General features: G+C 35.6%; 1 protein-coding gene across 12 annotated transcripts in view; it reads left to right on the top strand.

Moving 5' to 3' along the window:
* RAPGEF2 (Rap guanine nucleotide exchange factor 2) overlaps nt 1-16,488 on the top strand; it is a 310,785-nt gene that overhangs the window by 250,888 nt on the left and 43,409 nt on the right. For 11 of the 12 annotated variants that reach the window (XM_020969701.2, XM_020969697.2, XM_020969698.2 and 8 more), the window contains 2 exons: nt 1,216-1,347; nt 12,589-12,766. In XM_020969701.2, the coding sequence (XP_020825360.1) occupies nt 1,216-1,347; nt 12,589-12,766 (310 nt within the window). Of the gene's footprint in view, nt 1-1,215; nt 1,348-6,694; nt 6,885-12,588; nt 12,767-16,488 lie in introns of those variants that run through there. The other variant, XM_020969707.2, reaches the window with a different exon arrangement.

Here is a 16,488-nt window from a genome sequence, read left to right as displayed (position 1 = left end):
ATTGATATATCTAAGTGAGTTTCTCCACCTTCCTTATACCACAGATGATGATTCTAAAACAAAAAAAAAATAGGATCTTATTTCAAGGGTAAATGAAATAAATAAAACATGACAGCCAACAAAATGATTTAAAAGTTTTAAAATTTTGCCCCATGGGGGCAGCTAGGTGGCACATTGGATAGAGTACTGGCCCTGAAGTCAGGAGAACCAGAGTTCAAATCCGGCCTCAGACCAAACATTTATTAGCTGTGTGACCCTGGGCAAGTCACTTAACCCCAATTGCCTAAAAAGTGAAATAAAATAAAACAAAAATTTGCCCCATGACCCCAAAAAGGATGAATATAATATAAACTAATTCATGTTTTCATAGGAAGAAATGAAACTATACTATTTACCTTTAGCCTTAATGCTGTTCTTAGATACCTAGAACCTAGAGCTGCATTGTAATAAAGTAGACTTCTGTCAGAATTACTTTTTAGATAGAATTGAGCTTGTGTTCTTCAGATGAAATCAAATACAGATCAAATCCTATTAGGAGTGAATACCACTAGAACAAAAATATCTTTATAATGAAAAATGATTATATCACCTATTGAGAGCCCATTTATTTTGAGCAGTGTTCAAACATAACATCTCTAGTTACAAGTAGATTTTTACTGATTTTGGTCACCCCGATCAACCCTCAACAAGTACTTTTTAGTCTAATTTGTTTGTCCTTGTTTTAGATTAGGTAGATTGGGTGGGTAATAGTTGCAGTTGAAGTTTCATAGCTGAATACATGTATTGACAGTAATGTATTTTAATTATCTTTCTAGTTAGAACTCCATAGAGTGGCAAAGTTGGATTTGTTAGCCTCAACAAATGCTATTAAACTTCCTTACTTCTACCATTATGCTGTTTGAGTGTAACTCTCTGATTTCAGTTATTTCCTAAACACTTTATAAATATTGAAAGCTATCATTCATTCCATTTAATATGCTAGCATTGGAAATCTTCACTTTTACTGAGTTTGAGTCATACTGAATTTGGAGATACATCCCTATTGTATAAACATGAACAGCCCTTTAAGTTTCTTTTTTAATACACAAATATCTTTCCAACAAATTTGTGTGTATATATATGTGATAATTTAGTGTGTGATATGTAAAATGATTTTTTATTAATGTTTAGAAGATGATTCAAATTGTAATCTTATTTTTCCTACTCCCCCTTCAGCTTCCGGCAGATTTCACAAAACTACACCTTACTGACAGTCTCCACCCACAGGTGACCCACGTTTCCTCTAGTCATTCAGGATGTAGCATCACCAGTGATTCTGGAAGCAGCAGCCTCTCTGATATCTACCAGGTAAGAAATTTGATTCCTTTATCATTTTCCTCCCATATCATTTCTCTGAGTGGATGTAGTTTTGGGGTGCTAAAAAGACAAACCATAAAAAAGCAATTAAATATGTGGACATATAAAAGTGTTCAGATGCACATTATGTTGATGTTTCCTTGTTCACTTGTTAATCATCCAATTTAAGTGAGTAAAATAGCATTAATGTTCAAAGAGTTTGACCCCCCAAAAGTTTCTTTTTTAATTAAGTATAAGATCTTAAATGGGGATTGGAGGTCTGGTTTAAAATCTAGAGGTGTCAAACTCAGCCAGTAGCAGCAAACCCTAGCACAGTCTGAACCAGGTTAAAATGTAATTGGAAAATATTTTAATAAATAAATAAAAATATAACACAGCATAAATAATGTTAATTTGTGGTTTTCTAAGTCATGTTGCAGAGCATAGGGATCCTTTGTGAGTTTGACACCACTGAATTCCAACACTTTGTTGACTGGGAAAAAGTTTCTAATCTGACAAAGCAAAGTGTCTGTCAAATTTTTCAGATTAAGAAACTTTTTCCCAATCAACAAAAATCCAGCTCCTCTCCCTCCACCCTCTAATCTCACTGAGAAAGGAAAAAAAAAACTCATTTAAAAAATATGTAGTCAAGCAAAACAAATTCCTGCATTGACCATGTCTTGGAGGAAATAAAACAAAACAAAACAAAAAACCAATACATCTCATTCTTTACTCTGAGTCCATCACCTTTCTGTTAGAACATAGGTGACATGTTTCATCATGAACCTTCTCAAATCATTGTGGGTCACTGCATTATAAATAATTTGGTTTTGAAAAATAATGGAAATTTAAAACACTGTTACAGAAGAAGCATGCTGTTTGCTCTGTTTTAGAGGAATATATATAATAGAGGAAATATATAAGTTGTACTTGAAATTGCATTTTCCACTTGGTAAATATTTGCCTGAAATGCCTTAAAATACTGTCTTAAGGCTTCTTGGCTTTTAAGGCCATAAGTTCCATGAGTGTAAGGACCTGCTTTAAAAAAACAACAATAAAACAGCTTAGTATTCCCAGTGCCTAGTACAGTAGCTTACACATAGTAAGCACATACTAGATGTTTGTTGAATTGAATTATAGCACAACTATTGCATTATTCCCAGGGCTTAGAGATTTTTCTCATTAGCTTTTAAGGGAGAATTTCTGAATGCTTCCTCATCATTTATTAAATAAAATTTTTAAAAGTTTTAAGTCCTAATGTTACAGAGAAAAGAAAAATGTTTACTTAATAGAACGTAAAGAAACTTGTTTTTTTGTATTTTCTGATAGCTTTTCAAAATGCTCTTAATAGTTGTGGTTAAAAAAAAATTTACTCATTGGTAACCACTGAGAATAAAATACAGACATGTTTCCTCCTTTCTTTGGCTCCTTGGCATTTCCAAGCTTTCATCATTAATCACTACTAACTTGTAGATGCTTCAAAAATATCAGTATGAAAATTTTCAACTTAAATTCTATGTACAACAATTCAATTTACAACATGGTGTTTGAACACATGGAAACTGTGATTTGTTGAAAGGAAATGTACTTGGTCTTCTTGCTATGGCTGTTATAAGATCATTACCAAATTTTGATAGTGTATAGTTTCTGTTTTAGAAAAAATGTTTCAATGTAACTGAATGGTTAAGATTCTATTCAGGGCAGGGATACCATTTCTCCAAGAGTGAGCTGGATTCAAAAAATTTTTTTCCGATAATTTTTCAAAAGATTTTTGACTTAAAAAAGTTAACTCATGCTTTGGATTTCCTTTGAGTAATTTAAAGGGTGTGCCAGAGTTACTTTCTTACCAACCTTTTAAACAATTTAATCATTAAATGCATTTTATACTGTTAGCCATAAATGTAAATATTTATAAGCTTTATAGAATCATCAAATTTACTTTCAGTAAAAACAAGGTGTAATTATGCATTATGGTGTTTATTGTTCTTTAACATTAAGATCTATGTAGATTTTTATTGTTTTATTAGTATGTTGAACTTCCATCCCTCATTAGGACAAAAGAATGAGTAAGTAAAAGTTATGTAATAGCACATGTTAATTGAAAGATAGTGGCATATACTTTAGTCTTTAAACCTTTCATATGTTACCTATACTGAAGCTCAGTATTGTGATAATATTTTGCCATATCCGCATGTGATAAAGTGAGCTACTGCATTAGACAAATCACCAAAGGATAAATTCTAAACAGTAATCAATTTTATAATGTTTGGAGGAAAACTCTACCCTCTTGGAGATTTGAGGATGAAGTGAAGGTCTCAGGAGATGAGGAAGAGTGTTCTCCTATAGTTCCCTAGCTTTACTGGCATAGTTGGTAACTGGAATATGACTGTAACATCTTAGCTGCCCAGATATAACAGGAACATGCTGCCATTTCCTTGTTCTGGGTAAAAATCTACTAGATGTCTACTATCTGAAAGGCAGTTGGAAATCCAAGATTGGAAGCCAGTGAAGAGTTTGGAGCAGTATAGTTAGAGTGGATAATCATTGGCCTAAAGATGGTAATTAAATTGATGGAAGTTGATAAGATCAGCTAGAGAAGTAGTACAGAGAGAGAAGAGAAGAGGGCCCACAACAGGACCCTGAGGGACACTTAGAGTTGGAAGATCTGATCTGCTGGAAGATCTAGTGAAGGAGGTAGAGAAGGAGTAGTCAGATAGAGATGAAAAGAATCAGGAGAGAAAGTGATGAAAATATCAAGGAGAGGGTGATTTAACAGTGTCAAAAATTTCAGAGAGGTTAAGAAGAATGAGAATTGAGAAAAGGCCATTGGATTTGGCAACTAAGAAACCATTGGTAACTTTTGAGAAAGCAGTTTTAGTGCAATGATTAGGTTAGTAGTCAGACCATAAGGGGTTAAGAGAGTGAGAAGAGAGAAAGTAGAAGCACCTACTATTGAAAACCTTCTCAAGACAGAAGAGATAGTAAACAATATTTACCAGGGATGAAGATGGCAGAAATTGCAGTCTGTTGCAGGAGATGAGGTGGGATGAGATCACTTGAACAGGTAAAGTGGAGGCATCTATATTAGAATCTCCTTTTGAGGAGTTTTGCTACAAAGGGCAGAAGAAATATAGGAGGATGGTAGGGATGGAAGGATCAGATTTTTTCAGAATAGAGGATACATGGATATGTTTTTAGGCAGTAAGATATGAGCCAGTAGAGAGTGAGAGATTGGAAACATGTGGAAAAATGGGGATGACAGAGGAGGCAGTCTGTTAGAGGAGATGGGATGGAATGGGATCACTTGAACAGGTAGAGGAATAGGATAGCCTTGGTAAGGAGTAAGGCGACCTCATCATATGAGGCAGGGGTGAAGGAGGAGATAGCAGTAGAAGGCATCTGAGTAATAGATGAGGAAGAGGGCAACTAAGGAACTCAAGGTGATGGCCTCAATTTTTTTTTTTTTGTAAAATATGAGGCAAGGTGCTCAACTGAAACAGTAGGGAAAGGGGGGGGCCATGGCAGGTTTGAGGAGAGATAAAAAGGTTTGGGGAAGCTGCTATGGAGAGTAGGATAGCGAGTTAAGGGAGATTTAGTAATATTCCATAGCTCTATTGAGAACCCAGCTGAGGTTGTGTGACATTTACAGTGGACCCAGTCAGAACAGTTGCATGATTTTCTCCACCTTTGTTCAACAGCAGAATGTGTAGGAGTGAAGGTGGCAAATGGTGGGAGTAATGCAGGGCTGGGGCTTTGCAGGGCTTAATCAGTCATATGGAAGGTGACTGGGGAGACAAGAGGAGGACAGTATAGAGTTGAATTGCTTCACCAAGGTGTCAGTACAGGGGAGATGGCCCATGAGAGAATTGAAATGGTCAAGGAATTGGAGGTCACAGTGCTGATTTAGAGTGGGGTTTTGTAATGGAAGGCAGGAGATATTATTTTGCCTCTTTAAGTCACTCCAAGTATGAAGGAATGAAATTTTTCATTCTGGGTTTGGTGGAGCAAGTTGATTTCCTTCTTTGTCAGATTCAGTAATTTTGAAATTCATGCATTAAACTTATAGCTCAGGTGCTTTTTGCTTGGTGATTGTATGGAACAATTAATTATCTGAACACTTTCTCAATGAATTGAAAATGTTATCTGAGTGTTTAATGATAATACAACTGTGTTCAGACGTTTCCTTTTTAGTCAATTAGTATCTTGCTTAAATTAACTAATCCTTCACTGCCTACCATTGTAATACTTACTATTTTCCTAATTTGTTATTGAAATTTTGTTTATATTATAGCCAAGTGTAATAGTATGTTTTTTTGAGAACAGCTGTTCATAAGAAAAATAGATTTGTGGATCTTTTTTTAAAAAAATAATGGAACTGAATATTTAGATGCTTTCGGTGTTGTTCTGAGAATATTTCTATTTAAATATTAATGTAGAAACTAAATCTTTGTGTCAGGTGTTGCATGAGAAAGATAAATTCATTTATTGAAGAAATTATATTCCTAAAGAAGTTTATGAGCTTTTTCTCTGGAGGGAATACAGTTAGGAGCCCTTTTAACAAGAACATTTTTCAAGGTAGTTGTTTTTAAGCTTCTTCTAGAATGAGAAGTCTTAAAATGTGGATCAAACTAAGTTTGCTACTCTTTTAGGATAGCCAGAAAGAACACAGCAAGAGTGTTCTTTGTTTATGTACTAGAAGGTGCATGTTCAAACAGTTTCAACTTTTATAGGCTTGGAAAAGTACAAGGCATTTTATTGTGGCTTCTTACATAGAGTAGCAACTTTCTCAATGAATGCATAGGTATTTATTGAATCTAGAAGTCATTTGACATTAAGAGAAGCTGAGCCTGTGAGAATTTTCTCCGAAGTGGACAAGGTGGGGACTATTGTTTCAGACTTTTCCCATGATATCTTTGCTTTATCCTGCCAACAGATTGCACACCTTCCGGCTTCATAATGTGCCCTCTTGTGTGTTTTTCCTGATATGGTGAACAATCATAGTTGCCATTGAAAAGTGGGAAATGGGGGTGGGTTAGGGTATTGTTGCATAAAATGTAGGTATAATTCACTTTATAGAATAGAAGTGTTCCTCAAAATTCTATTTAAATTGCATTATGTTTGAAATGTACTGGGAAACTTGTCATGTTAAGGAATATCCTATAAAAATTAAGAATCCTTTTGTAATATGAATAATCACTCCCACATTTGCCTATTTTTAGAATGTCTTTTAAATATTCTGTATATGATGTGGGTTTTTTTTTAATGCATCTTATATTTCTAACATGGGATATAGCTGAATAAGACCATTTCTGTAAGGTTTTCTTTGCTTCCGTAGAGCAATCTAAATCACAGTGACACAGTGATTAAATATGAAGGGTCAAGAGGCGGTTTTCAGGAAAAGTTCTGAGATGAAGATAAGTAATTCAGAAGCCTTATATCAGCACGTATTCTCTGAATGGCCTCTTGTAAATTCCGTATATGTGGGAGGGATTATGATATAGTGGAAAGACATCAGGGTTCTTATGGTCCTGGATCTGCAGCTATCTTAGGTAAGTTATTTCAGCTAGCTGTTTCTTCACCTGTAAATGATGGGGTTGGATCAAATGGTTTGTAAGGTTCCTTCTTAGCCTTGAAGTTCAATGACTGACCAGTAAAATTATATGGAATGTAAACCTTTTTGGTTGACTGATGTAGCTTTTCTTTCCTACTCTTTTCTTTGCTTTCGGCTAACTCTCTTTATCATTTTCTTGAGGAGAAGTAAGATAACCATATCAGATAACACTTTGATCATCCTGTGCCAGGAATGTGTGTGTGTGTGTGTGTGTGTGTGTGTGTGTGTGTGTGTGTGTGTGTGTGTGTGTGTATGTGTATCCCCACTCATTGTAGTATCTTGGTCATTTGTTATTTTTGAACCATGTTCAGGGAAGATTGTTATTCTTGTTTTATTCTTGTTTTTATATTTAATGAAATCTAGGGAAGTTTTAGAAAAGAAAATAGGTGATCAGAATTCCAAGTTTATAAAATGTCTCAGTCCTTAATCAGGAAAGCATAAAAATAATTCTGTCTTACTCCCTTCTCCATGTTAATATTAGTGCCTTCCCTCTAAAATTTTCACATTTTTATCCTGTCTGTATCTTGTCTGTACATTGTTGTTTGAATATTCTCACCCATATTAGACTGGGCTCTTTGAAAGCAGCAACCAGTTTTTGGTTTGTTGGAGTTTGGGGTTTATTTGTTTGTTTGTTTTTTGCCTTTCTTTGTATCTGCAATGCTTAGCATAGTGCCTGGAACATAGTAGGTGCTTAATAAATGTTTATTGACTGGACTACTATATATGATGCTGATTTAGATACAGGTTTTACTTCTAGAATTATGGGGAAATAACAAGTATACTCCGAGGAAAAAAATAGTCAAACTATAGTTTGCCTGTTTTATACAAATCAGATTTTGTGGAGAAAATATGACTGACATGAAGACCAATGATTTAATTATTAGCTATACTTATCCTTCACTACATTTCTTTTTGGCTGATTCATCATGAAGTAGAGATGATCTTGGGCTCTTGAAGTTTATTACAGAGAAATACAGTCTCTGCAGGTTCTACAAAGTAGGGGGAAAGTCTGTGACTTTTTTGAGTTAGGCTGTATGTCTGTATTCCTAGACCCTGTCTAGGGAAGTGTAGAGAGAGATTGTGTTAGGTTGGCTGTTGACACTCCCTTGAAGCATCTAATTTCAGGTACCATAGATCACTTGGAGATTTATCTGTAAAGCTGTCTTCTGGAAATATCAAAAATGCCTGATTGTGTTATTATCTCACCTGTACCTGGTCCTACAGCAGGACCCTGATGATAATATCATATCCAGGGGAGGAAGGATGGAGCAGATTCAGTTAGGACAGGAATTCATGGAGGTGAAGGATAAACATGCATTAAAGTCTCAGAAATAGGATTCACCGGGGTGGGGGGGGAAGCATAAAATAGAGGGTAGGTTGCTTTATAGCAGATTCTGTTTTCATTCTTTCTAGAAGATGATGTAAGACTAAGATTCCTTTGAATAAAAAAAATAGTTGTTTACCACATAAAAGATTTTAGAGCTCATTTCGATCGATAACAGAAATACTTCATTGACTGAAAAGGACTATTGTTCCCAATGTGAAGCTCTAAATACTTTTGAAAATGTCTTTCCAATTGGATATAGAGGAGAAATGAATGTTAGTCATTTGATATCATGTGAGATGGGTTGGGATTATTTTGGAGGGGGAAGGTTTTGATTCATGGGGCTTTTTTGGCTTTTGCGTTTTCAAATCAGAGGTAAAATATAAGAGTTTATTTTGAGGAGTAAGAAATACCTATAAACAGCAACTTTAATGTTAGAAGGTACATTTTGCACGATCTAGTATTTTCCTCCCTTGTTTAAGTTATTAAAACTGAGACCAGAGATGTCAACATTCAACAAACATTTTTATTAAATGCCTCTTACTAGGCAGTGATTGTGGTTGGCTCTTGATATACAGAACAACTAAATTAACTAGTGACACAGTAGTCTATATAATAGTTTAGCTGGAAGGAAAAAAGATTCAGGGGACAAGATAGCTGCAATTACCTATTTGAAGAGTTGTCATAAGAATGTAGGATTAGACTTTTTCTATTTGACCCTGGGGGGGTAGAATTAAAAACAGATAGGAGTTAAAGATGCAAATTTAAGGCTTTGTGTCAGGGAAAACTTTCTAACATTTAGAGTTGCCCAAAAAGTGGAGTGGGCTGCCTTGAGAGGTACAGGTGATAGATTTCTTCTCCTTGGAGATCTTCAATGTCTAAATGTCTGCTTTTCAGGTATATTAGAGTGGGGGGTTCTTTTCATTTATTGCTTAAACTAGATAGACTTTTTCAATTCTAAAAAGTCTGTAATTCTATGACTTCCAGTTTCAAGTAGTTGAGTATATAGTTGCTTGAAATATATTATGGCTCTGAACAGCTTCACATTGAATTTCCTAGAAATGAAAATTACTTCTGTGGATGGCAAGAAAAATGTAATAGCAGTATTTTTTGTTTTGCATTATCTTTGAATATTTGATCATATTTAAAAGCAAATACTAAATATTTCTAATTAGAACTTTTTTTTCTATCTAGGGTTGGGGGAGAGAACTTTCACCTTTAGAAGCCCTTCATCATAATAAAAAAAAATGATGAGAGGTGAAAATAAGATAGGGACCAAAATGTGACACATAATTGATGTAATTAGCATTTTTTTTTAGGTAACATACTTTCTAGCCTTGTGTTACACAGTTACCTTAGTAATTTAGGGAAAAGTCTAGCCTTCATACAATGTCACAGTTAATAATAATAAGCATGTCAAGACCTTTTCAACATTCCTATCCTATAATTGAACAATATTAATTCTTTATCTGCTAATTTTGAGTCCTCTTTGAGCTCGATGCTCAAGTCAATGGACTGTCTATTGAGATGTGACTACCTCCTCACTTGGTTTCATATTAAAGATAATATGTAAGGTCAGAACCTAGATCTAGAGTTGAGATCTAATTCAATCTTCTTCATTTAAAGATGAGCAAACTAAATCCCAGACAAGTGAACTGACTTGCTCAAGGTCACAGAGATATCCTATGGGTGAACAAGGTCACAAGTAGAAGAGGAAAGACTCAAGTTCCCTGAAAGAGGTCCAATCTTCTTTCTACTACATATGTTTGGAAATTTGACTGAAGAGTCAAAAATCTCAGTGTTCAAATGAACTTGCAAAAAAGTAACTGTCTATGATTGGTTATTGCCCATACTGGCTTCAGGACAGCCCATGGTAGTCACAGCCAATGCTGATCTCTGTTACTTTGACCACCACTTTGGCAGATCATCTGATGACAGATTTTTTGACCTCTATCTCTGTGCCTTACAGTAACTCATGATATTCCCTGGATTTTAAAATCTAACTGCATGTTTTAAGAGCTTCACAGTTAAATCTGCATAACTCCTTGTCCTCACCTTTAAGCCCTCTAGAATTGAGTTATCTAGAATTTCCTATTAAGTATCTTGTTTACACAGAGGGATAAGATAGGCCTAAGTTTCTCAGCTTTCTTCTCTCACTTTTGACTCTGCCTACTGCACACATGGTTTTGGAACAGAAATCGTACTTAAAGAATGTGATTGTAAAGTTATTGTCTTGACAGTATTTGTAGCTGATTATATTTCTTTCATATAATGATTGAAAGCTTCTTTCACATGAACCCAAGTCTTGGGAAAAAATCACCTAAAGCTGAGGGGGAAATGGGGCAGTGAGTTTATTAAATATTTGATTTGAAAAATAAATCACTGAAATATGTATGTACATATACATAAATGTATTAAGTCACATTGAAGATTTTAAACACTAAAGCCAATAGTTATTTCTATTTTGATTCTTTGTACCTTTCTACATTTCTTTTCATCGCCTTGAAGTTCCCCTTTTAAGAATGGCTCCAACATCTTAATTTCTTTGGGAAGCCTCCTTATTGTGCCTTGTTGGATTGCCCAAAATTAAGGAATTGGTAGTAATACTTTGCATCAGGTTATGGCACCTGTGATGAGGTGTTAAAGGCATTGTTTAGTTCTGTACTTGCATTTCAAGGACCTGAGTTGTGACTTGTGTGAGTAGGTATTCATGTATAATTAAATTGATAAGGTTCACATTCCATGTATCCTTCTAAATTTACTCTACTACTTTAGTTTTAGAAATAAATCATCTTTCCTCCCTTCTAGCTTATCTCTTACAAGGCAGCATAATATAGTGGAGTGAAGGGATCACTGTATTTTGAATCAGAATGATCTGGGTCAAAGTCCCTACTCAGATACTTGTTAACTCTGGGGTCATGGGCAAGTCAGTGTGCTTTCCTGAGAGACTCTATTTCCTCATCTGTAATTGGGATATGAGTATTTCCATTGCCTACCTTTAGATAGTTTTCAGGTTCCATTGAGATAATGTATAGGAATTATTGCATATGTGTGATTTTTATTACTGTCTATAAATGCCTACATATATGTATGTGTTCTATATATAGTGTGTTTATATGTAAACATACACATGTATATATACATTATTACACATATGTGCATGCATAAATACACATACACATGTGTGGAGGAGTAATCTGTATATTGAGAGGTCCTTCCCCCCCAAAAAAAAATTTAGTGCAGTATTTAGCTTAAAGCTGCATTAAGATTTTTGAGATACCCTGTTGAATCTATCATCTTAAGGTTTTAGCTCTCTGTCTGTCTCTCCTCTCCTCTTCTCTTTTTCTCTCTCCTCTCCTCTCTTTCTCTCTCTTTCATTTCTCATCTCTTTGTCTTTCTCTCCTTACCCATGATCTCACAGCTAATAAATGGCAGAGATTGAACTTGAACTCAGGTATTCTGACTCCTAAATCCAATGTTTTTGTTACTGCATCATTACCATGGAAATAGAGCTGGGTTTGGAGTCAAAGGACTTGTGTTCAAATTCTGGCTCTCCCTGTATGATATTGAGCCACCCATTTAAATCTCTGAGTATTGATTTCCTCTTATGTAAAATGATTGGTTTGGATTAGATGATATGTACAGGTCTTTCTAGCTTTATATTTACAAACCTACAATCTGTATTTTTGATCAATTAAGAGAAAACATAGCCAATAACTTTTGCTTTATAAATCCAGCTCTGAAGAAGTAAGGGATAGGATTGGGGTCTATACCTGTGATTTCATTGCTACAGGAAATTTCCAGATGAGGAAACTCACTCTACCAATTCAGATTAGTACCTTTCCTGCAATTTATACTCTTAGATAGTTGTCTGGAATACTGAGAGGTTAAGTCACATAACTAGCTGGTTTTCAGAGTCAGGGTTGCAAATAAGCATGGACAATAAAATAGCGGAATTAAGCATAGCCCACATAATGCTCCTCTGACCAATGCAGTTTAATGATAATAATAATAATAATTAACTCATTAAAACTAAACCCTAACATTGAAACATCCTGTTGTAACATAGTTGCAGTCAAAGCATGGCCTCCATTGAGTGAATTGCTCCCTGTATTTATTGGTTTTCTCTTATATTAGGTTTTTGCAGAATTAATACAAGATATTATATGGGGACCTTCTGGTATATCATAATAACTTATAGATCAACATTCACACAGCAAGGAAAGATAATTTTTTTAAAGATCCAGTTAATCATGTGTGGGTTTTGTGGGGTTAAGTGGTTGTCTTGCTCTAAATGAATATCATTCTGTCCTTTCAGGCCACAGAAAGTGAAGCTGGTGATATGGACCTGAGTGGGCTGCCAGAAACTGCAGTGGATTCAGAAGATGATGATGATGAAGAGGACATTGAGAGGGCCTCAGATCCTTTGATGAGCAGGGATATTGTTAGAGATTGTTTGGAGAAAGACCCCATTGACAGGACGGATGATGACATTGGTAAGTTGGCATGAGGAAAGGAGTCAGAGAAGAGTTTAAAGTATTTAACCATTGCCCAATTTTCATATCTCCTGATTCATGCAAATTAAATTACAGGCCATCTCATGCAGGGGTAGGAAGAGCACTAGAATTTCTCATTTTGGGCACTGACTCTACTCCTTACTTGTTGGTGACTTTAGGCAAATCATTCAGTTTTTCAGAGCCTATATTTTGATGTGTAAATTGGGAATAGCAACACCGGCCCTGCTTACCACACAGTATTGTTGTTAGAACAAATGAGCTAATGTGTGTAGAAAACATTTTTACAAAGCATTATACAATTTTAAGGAATTATTAGTATTATTAAGTACATAAATATATACAGATGTATACAGATACAATATATACACATAATATATATAGAGAGATATATTATGAATTACCTTTCATCAAACAACAGGGATAGCTACTGGACCTTTGATTATGTCAGTACGAGGGTCTCCCACCTCTACTAATGCAGGTTAGCACTTGCCTCAGTCTCTGCAAGCTGAAATTCTGCCCAGGGATGTGAAGGCTGCATATTTCAAATGTTGCACTTTAACACAGGTCTTAAGACTTGGCTTAAGACCAACTCTTTATCCACCATGCTACATTGTCTCTACTAAACAGTAGCATAAATGAGAAATTCTGAACAGAATTGAATGGATATAAATCAGCCTAATTTTTAAAAATTTTGCTTGCAATGTTTAATAGTCTACAAATGAATGGCATAAAATATACTGTATTAATTAGTTTATGAGCAGTGTCTCCATTAAGAGATACTTTGGGTGACTAAGAGTATTTAGCCTAGAGAAGAGAAGACTCAGAGGAGACCATAGTAGCTACATACAAGTATTGGAAGAGCTGTCCATTTGTATATATGTTTAGCCAGCTTGACCATTGTGATTCTTTAGATTCTGGGGGAAAAGTTTCAAATTCTGTGATTCTTTGGTACTGTGAGTGGTAAAAAGATAGAAAGGGCATCTCCAGGCAAAGTTGTCAAGTATATGAAGTTTGTCTTGTTCTCATCTCCTTTTGATCCCCCTTTTGAAAATCCGAGTTGTTGATATTGTGATAGTTGTTGTTACTGAAGTGATTCCCTCTTAATCCCAAGAGCTGAAGGTGAGCTGGTGAAGGGAACAGCAACATACTGATAACAAGCGTGTTTAAAAAAAAATCTTCTGTATTAGGCCAGTAAGGGTAAGGGACATGAGAATCCCATGGGTCTGAGAAGAGGTTCCAAAAATGGTATCCTAGAACTGAAGCAACTTTGTTTATTGCCTGTCTTTGTAAACATGCCTGTATCCTGACAGAACTGTTTTGGGAGGAATTATCCTGATAGAGACTAAGAGGTGATGAGATCCTTACCCCAAGTCGGGTTGTTTTGTGTTCTGAGAACAGAATGTGCCAAGGACTTAATAGGGACCTTCAGATGGCATCTGAGGCAGCATGGTGGAGGGTATGGCTCTGAGCTTAAAGTCAGGAAGATCTGACATCTAATCCTGCCCCAGATACTTGACCAGCTGCATGATGCTAGATATATCACTTGAATTCCGTGGACATCAGTTTCCTGTAAGATGAGAGGGTTGGACTCAGTGTGCTCTAAGGTCCATTCCAGCTCTAACTCTGTGACTTGAGAGTAAGACCCCCCCCCAAAATGGTGAAGAAACTGGCCTTTTCTGGTTATGGTTAGGATTCAGGATTCTGGTGTCTCTGGGGTCTTGCTCCTCTATTTACCAACGCTAAGACCTTGAGCAAATCATTTGACCATTCTGAGCCAAAGAATATCCTGACTTCTCAAAGGAGAGATAATGATTCTTATACCACAGAGTATTTTTTTTTCCTGAGGAAAGCACTTTGTAAACCATTGAATACTATGTAAATACCAGCTATTGATGGATGTGTGTGTGTGTGTGTGTGTGTGTGTGTGTGTGTGTGTGTGTGTGTGTGACAGACAGATAGACATGACAGAGATAGAAAACAGGAGACAGACTATGCTGTATTTGTTTTCAGTGAAATACTGAATGCTGTATACCAGAAACTTAAAACAGGTAATAAAAGTAACCCTAATTCAATAATTTTGGATAACTTTCCCCTTTATGACTGCCATTACATTATAACAATTAAACATAAATTATTTGTCAGATTAATTTTACCACTCTTCATCATGACATTAGACTCTTCACAGGTATATTCTTCTTTTCCTCCTATAATATCATTGGCTTATAACTTTTTTTGTTCAAGTTCAAAAGAACATCATTTAGCAAACGTGTCCCCCCTCCCCATTTATCATTTTCCAAGATAGTCTAGTTATAGGAAAAGATGTGGGCTCTAGAAACTACGTATAGTTTTTAAGCTATTTAGCATTCTGGGGAATTTAAAGCTTGGGATTTGACACTAGAAAATTGGCTCTTGTCCACAGATCACCCAAAAAAGGATAGAATGTGTCATCCATTATTATCTACCAACTCACACTTATATATAATTTTGAAGTTTACGTAGCACTTTTCTCACAACAACCCTGTGAGGTAGTACAGCAAACCTATTACTTTTACTTCAAGAAGAACAATCTGGGTCAGTGGAATGAGCTTGGGAGTCAGAAAACCTGAATTCAAATCTTTCTGGGATGTTTACTGCCTGGGTGACCTTGGGCATGTATTCCCTGGGTCTCAGTTTTCTCAACTATAAAATAGCAGGAGGAAAGTTAACTAGATGTCCACTGATGTCTCTAGAAGCTCTACATGCATGATCCCAAATTCAGAATTCTTCCCACTATACTACACTACTTCTTATTTATTTTTCACTTTAATTTCTTTACATCATTATCCATGGTGGATTAAAGCCCTATAGAAGGTAAATTGTTTCCATGAGACTAAATAATTTGCCAATATAAACTTACGTGTATAAATATCACTTACATGATAATCATTTGGCGTAAAAATAAAACATAGTAGAACCACAAGGGATTTGGAAATGTTTTGTAGTCCATTTTTCCAAAAATAAAACCCAATTAAGAACTGGTGTTGTGAGTTTGACCTTTCAGCCTCTCTCTAATCATTTGTGTCTTCTTTGATATGAAATGTGGCTACACTGAGACTAGTCATTGATTCATTCCTTTTGAATTACTTCCTTTTTCTTCTCCCCTACTCCACTTTTCTATCCAAGAAAAAGTAAATAAGATAGTTGCTGTTTAGCTTAAGCAAGTTTTTACTGATGTCTCATAATGCCGAGACAGTATTATTTGATCCTCACAATTGTGTTAGCCTCATCCTCAAACAACAGGGATTTGAATTCACACTTTCCTGACATCAAGTCCAACACTCAATCCACTCAATCCACTGCATTGAGCCTTCTCCATTACTTTCTCTTTATCAAATGTTAGCCAGTGCAGTAGATGGTTTTTGTTTTCGCCTCAACTCATTTAGCTGACTTCAGTACCAGTGATGAACTGCTAACCCAACTGAAATCATTATGCCAAGTAGAATACAGTTGCTGTTTTTATTTATATCTTTCCTTTTTTTTTCTTTTAAGAAAGAAATGTTTATATCTCTTCACAAAGTCCTACTTGGGTTCTTAATCATGGCATTCTGGGGACCTTGGGTTCTTGAAGGCTGTGAGAGTCATATGGTCTGGCAGGTCCTCTCAGAACCTGGTAGAACTGTATTTCTGTCTAATAAGGACTACCCTACCTCATTCTGAAGAGT

This window comes from Phascolarctos cinereus, unplaced genomic scaffold (genome assembly GCF_003287225.1).
Source record: "Phascolarctos cinereus isolate Bilbo 61053 unplaced genomic scaffold, phaCin_HiC Scaffold_9;HRSCAF=440, whole genome shotgun sequence".
Classification (NCBI taxonomy): Eukaryota; Metazoa; Chordata; class Mammalia; order Diprotodontia; family Phascolarctidae; genus Phascolarctos; species Phascolarctos cinereus.
The sequence above is the reverse complement of the archived record's forward strand: the minus strand, read 5'-3'. Positions and strand labels throughout refer to the sequence as shown.